General features: G+C 43.6%; 1 protein-coding gene across 1 annotated transcript in view; it reads left to right on the top strand.

Annotated features, from left to right (window-relative positions):
- Window positions 1-5,533: 5,533 nt before the first annotated feature.
- LAPTM4B (lysosomal protein transmembrane 4 beta) overlaps window positions 5,534-6,000 on the top strand; it is a 50,706-nt gene continuing 50,239 nt past the window's right edge. Inside the window, exon 1 of the mRNA XM_081013894.1 lies at window positions 5,534-5,760. Coding sequence (XP_080870020.1) covers window positions 5,659-5,760 — 102 coding nt within the window. The 5' untranslated portion in view covers window positions 5,534-5,658. The remainder of the gene's footprint in view (window positions 5,761-6,000) is intronic.

Genomic DNA, 6,000 nt, shown 5'->3' with positions numbered 1-6,000 from the left:
GATTGTGTTATTTAGTAGTATATAGTACGTAGACTGTCTTATTGAGAAGACACAAGTGTCCATGAAATTACCGAATGTTGAAATTTGATTTTCAACAATGATTTTTAAAAGAATGTTGAACATGTGAAATCATGTATGTTGTAAATTCCATTCTTCATCAACACCTACAGAGTTCAACCAATTTCATCCACTGACAGTATTAAAAAAAAGTTACAGCCCCTCTCCACACATGATCAAATGTCAGTTTATGTGAAAGGTAGAGAAATGGTAACCGCTATTCATGAAATGTGGTGGGCAATGCCTTTGCTTATGTGATTGGCCTAAGTAAGTGTTCATATATTATGTAGAGTCATTAAATCATGTTTGCTAATTCACAAGAGTTCACCACCATCCCTCCTATTTAAGGAGAATTGTTGAATGGGAAGGATTTATATACATATCTGCTTGCAGGTCAAATGCAAAGTCAGAGGCATTTTAATGGGTTTTGACAGTAAAGCTGCTTGTGTGAGCTTCTCACAAATCAGTGTGACCCAGCTACTAAATGATAGTGTAACAGTACTCTCTAGCATCACAACTTCGGTCACAACCAGTCACTTGCAATTCTAAACCTGCTGTTGAGCAATTTCACGGCATCCTTGCAAAGAACCCTTGTGCTCAGTCAGCTGTGGACAGTTTCCCTACGAACTGGAGATTCTTAAGAATTAATTGGGTTGTCTCTTTGGTGTTACTTTGAACACCAACTGCTGCTTTCAGACTCTGCCCCAAAGTACAGTATTTGTGTTTTTGGAAATCGGATTGAAACTTGTAAAAATTGAAAGTTCTCAATACCTGCTTTTCTCAGTTGTCAGTACTGGAACACTTACCTCTGCAGAGGACTGTAACCTAAAATGTCCTGTTTACATCCACTGCAGTCCTAAAATTGTTTCTCAACTGACATGGGTTTCTAACAGCAGCCTTCAGCTTTACTGAAGGGTGATGTCTCTGTGGATTTCCTCCTATCCTCCACCTTTAGAATCCTAAACTATGGAACTATAGGCTTTCCCTCAAATTTTGGTATTGTGCTCCAACTACGGCTGAAATCACTTAACTATGGAGATTGTAAATATTTCCCAGTCTCTGCAGCTTCTGGAGCAATGCATTTTTGAAGTTCTTGAAAAGCACAACGTTTGAGTCCATAAAACCTAAATGTTCCTGCCTAAGTAGAGGAATGTCAGCAAGGCACCAAAATTTAGCAACCAGAAAATGTAAAGACGGGAATTTTCTACTTTGCGCAATTGGCAATGACCTTTTTTCCCTCAAAACAAAGTTGTATTAATATGGAATGTACACTTTACTTATATTGACTAACTGTAGCCTTCATAGCCAACTGCGTCCAGATAACCTTTTATGGGGCAAACACAAGCAAAGCAGCTAACATATTCTCATTAGTAAATGCATGGAATGTTTTTCAAAGATTAATGTGGGTTTTGTAACTTTTGAAATTGTTTGTATGCACAACTTTACAAAAGAAAATGTGATATGTGATTGGGTAGTCATTGCATGCTTTACTCTTGACTTTTCGTTTGGTTGTCTTGGGGAAAGTGTATAGAATTCATACATGTTTGTTACAAAGTTGGCTCAAGGTGGATGAAAACTTTGTTTTTTAAAAAAACAAAAAAATTACAGTAGACAGACATTATTTAACTATTTGCTAAAGAATGTTATACATTAAAATTAATTTTCAAAACTGTTCACAGAAATACCTTTTTAGTGTTGCTGTTTGCCGTTTTGGTAACACTATATTCCTCTGCCTTTTCTATTGAATTTAATGGGGCTTACTCCCAGGTAAGTGGGGTTAGGATTGCAGCCTTAATTTTGAAGTCTTCATATCTTTCAGACCCATTGTTTAACACCAACCTGCATTATAGGACCTGTGTTTTAATTCATCATCATTATTTTTTTCCCTTTGTTTTCCTTCGTTTAAAATAAAACCTTAAACAAGAATTGGGGGTTGGTGGCCATTGTGACTATTGATCCAGCCCATTTGACGTAGGGACTCAATCCACTTCTGTGGAATAATTTGAAAATATATTTTAAAGCACTTTTGAGTGTGGAATCAGAAGACTGCTGTCAGTGTGACTCCCTACTTTAATTGCTATAGATATGTATATCCTATAATGTGGCAAAAAAAACCCCACAAGAAATTGCAGGCAGGAACAGGAAATAGGTGCCAATCACAAACTTTTAGAAGTCAGTATCACATCTTCAGTGATACTTTGCAAGGCTGTGAAGAAGGCATTTCAAGTCCCTAGATAGCAGCACAGAGTTCGTCTAGGACCTTGGTTGGAAAGATGTTATTTGCATGTTGCAGAAATCTCTGAATATGGAGCCAGTTATGTAAATAAGTATAGCTGTGGTTGCATGTTGGAAACACGTCATTTAAAAAGCTGTGTGTTTTCTTTAACTTGGAACAAACACAGCTGACATGACTGCAGTGCATTTGTTTGATTCTCCATCAGGGGAGGGACTTCATCCTCTGGTAACAAATCTGTTACAGTAAGAGAGAAGACTTTAAGATGGGTGCACACAGCTGCCCAAGGTTGCAGAGAGGTAACTGAGTGGAAGAAGACTGGCAAAACGCTGGAAGATATGGAGGAGCAGATCTCCCCTCCCAGTTCAAACTCACTAAAACCATATTGTTGCTAAATAGCTCGAATGCTTGTGAAGTCATTGAAATATGTTATGTCTACTATTAAGTACACAACAATATTTAAGCATCTAAATGAGAGTGCAATACCCTCAAAACCAAAGCACAACATTGAAGAAAGTGACTTGTGGATACAGCTAGCTTTCCTTGGCTGCATATGCAAACTGCAAAAACAACAATCTCTAAATACAAGCCCAATAATATTGTCAATGTTAAGAGAGTTCCTAGGGGGTATGCGAATCCCACATATTTGACCTAGAACTAGGCTGTTTACTTACGTATCTACATCCTTCCACCCATCAGTCCCAGGTACAATTATCCTTAGAGTAGCCTTTGCCCACCTGATGCCCTCTGAATGCTGGATGACTCCCATTGCATTCTGACAACATCCTGAGCACCCTGGGTTGGGGAAGTCTGCTTTAATGTTAAGATGTACCATTAAAGTCCAGCATTTGCGATAAGAATGGTAGCCTACAAGTGAGAAGGGAATTTGTTTCTGTTTCAGCTGTGTTGGTTTTTTCCACTGGTGGCTCTGCAAACTCCCATCTTCTGATACTATATAGTTTTCTCTTGTTCCCTGAATTCCACATGTTCTTTTTCTGCACTTAGCTTTGTGCCACCATTGGAAAACTGATTAACAGCCCATATGCAGGAGCTTATTGGAAGTCAGTGAAATTTTTAGCAACCTTTGTGCAGGATTGCAGACCTCGGCTGCATCCCAGCATATAAATTAGTGGGTAATGATTTGCAATCCCTTTTCAGGTTTGATGCTTCCATGAGCCCTTATTATGACTCTGATCTTGGTTTGTGGTGGCTTGGATGCTTCATTCCTATTCATGTATACACTCAGCAGTCAGCTAGGACTTGCTTAACCTCCATGGGACTTAAGCAGGAGTTAAACAAGTATAAGATGTGGTCATTACTGCTGTCAAAAAAAATGCATCTTTTCTTTTGCCCTCACATCACAACTCCAATCCCTGAAGCACTAAATAATCAGTATTCCAGGGACATATTTATGATTTTTGACAAGCTGTGATGCCTGCTTATGAGTAATCTAAGGCTGCAACCCTACAGTATACACTTAATTGGGAGAAAGTGCCATTTAACTTAATGGGCCTTCCATTTGAGAAGTGTGCAGATCTCTGCTGTAATCCTCTTTAGAAAGAGCACATTAAAGCAATGCCCACGTTTCAAATGGACTTTGAAAAGTGGCCAAATTGTATTCTGTTTCAGTGGAATTAAAACAGGATTTATAGAGTGGCGTGCAATAGATCTTAAAATGTCTAATTTTTCATCTCTCTTTATTTCTGCTATCAATCTTCCACCATTGAAAGGGTCCTTGAATAGCTCCTAGGAGGTGAATTGGCAAACAGTGGAGAGAAGCCAAGAACTCCCTCTGTTTCTATAATCAGCTGAACCAATCCAATCAATCTCTTAAGGGGGGGGGGGGAAGAATCTATGAAGCTCCAAAATAATTAAAAGACTTCAATCTTCTCCTGCTTTAGAACAGGAAGCTCTGCTGTCTGTGTTTGACCTTGTGTGCTTGTCTGAACTTCCTGGTGGAGCAGATAAGATATGAAAGGTTAAAAATCTTTCAGCACTGCTTAGAAATTTTAATATAAAGGCAGCTTTGGAACTGAATGCCTTTTTATGCTTCGAAAAGCGAAATGAGATAAGGGAATAAAATATCCGATTACCTGGGATTCAAAAGCTCAGTCAGTAGAGCACGAGACTCTTAATCTCATGTTTGTGAGTTCAAACCCCACATTGGGCAAAAGATTCCTGTATTGCAAGGGGTTGGACTAGATTACCCTCCTGGTCCCTTCCATGCCTTCCAGGTGATCTTCACTGTTACTCTTTGCTGTAATTCTTTGCTTCCTTACTTTGGCAGTAAGTCCCATGAGCAGCAATAAGTCCCACGATCAGTATACATGCATAGGAGTGAGCTGGGTTTCCATGCAATGGTGGTATAGAGTGGGAATCATAGGAACCTTTGAGCCGAAGACAATGCTAGTCATAGGCGGATTTAGGGGAGGCGCAGAGCCTCAGGGGTGCTGCAGGAGGCACCACAGCTACGATGTAGCTGGCAGGGGCCTGCCCCTCTGAGATTTGAGGCCCCAAGGTCTGTGCAGGTGCACACTTTCACTGGGGTGCATAATTTGGGTCTAGAACTTTGGGGTGCAAAACAACAGCTCTCTGTTCATGCAGGTATTTTGTATGGGAAAGGAAAGACTGCAGCAGGTCTAGGGAGCAGCACCCTTGAGAGAGAAAGAGAAAATCACAACATCAAAAGGTGATTTCTTTGATGACTTATATTCCAAATCTCTCCCCCTCAGTAAGCCTTCAACCAACAACCCCCCCCCCCACGCACAGAGCGCAGCCTTTATTCCTAGTCCCTTCACCCCGCATTTAATTTTTAACAGTTAAAAGGACAAAGCTGCTTCCACGGGGACCCCCTTGCAGTGACTCTATGCTCTCGATGCTTTTAAATTTTGACCAGTTTCACAGCCAGTCGCCCGGCCATCCCAGCGGAAGCGCCTCCGGCCTAGAGGCGTCCCTGCTGTTTTCCGTTCTTTCCGATGGCGACGCAAAGACGCCGCAGTTTCCTAGGGGAGCCCCTTTAATTTTAGAGGCGGCGTGGAATGGACTTCCCTCTGCAGCGCAAACGTGCGCGCCCACCTCTCTTTTTGTCAATGGGCCGCGGTTCGAATCTTCCCACTCCGGCATTCTCATTCATTCCTCCGCCCGGCCTCCCTCGGGCGCGCGCTCGGAGGCTCCGCCCCTCCCCGCTGGCGTGCGGGAGGCCCGATGACGTCATGGAACGGAGGTTCCCCCTCCCTCCCTCCTCCCTCCTCCTCCTCCTCCTCCTGGCGTTATCCGGGCGCTGCTGCAGCGCTGGGGGAATTCGCCGCTGAGCTGCCGCCGGGACCGGAGCTGCACGTCTCCTCTCTCTTTCTGTTGCGCTCCGCACCATGAAGATGATGAGCTCCCCCTGGGCCCGCTTCTACTCCAACAGCTGCTGCATGTGCTGCCATGTCCGCACCGGGACCATCATCCTCGGCATCTGGTACCTGGTAAGGAAGGGAGAGGCGAGCGGGGCGCAGGCACCCAAGGGCTCCGCGGTTAGGCTCCGGGTTTAGGGCCGCAGCGGCGTCCAGGCTGCGGGAGGGGCCCGACCCTGCGCAACTCGCACACCCGGGTAGCAGGTGGGTGGAGAAGCGCTTGCTTCCCGCTGAGAACCGGGCCCTGCGGAGTTTGCTGGCTTGCCCGCCCTCAGGTTCTCCCAGCAGCAGCGAGGAAGACTGGGCTGTCCG

Source organism: Podarcis pityusensis (assembly GCF_964106645.2).
Source record: "Podarcis pityusensis genome assembly, chromosome: 7".
NCBI classification, from domain to species: Eukaryota; Metazoa; Chordata; class Lepidosauria; order Squamata; family Lacertidae; genus Podarcis; species Podarcis pityusensis.
Note: the sequence above shows the minus strand (reverse complement) of the source record. Positions and strands in the feature narration are given on the sequence as shown.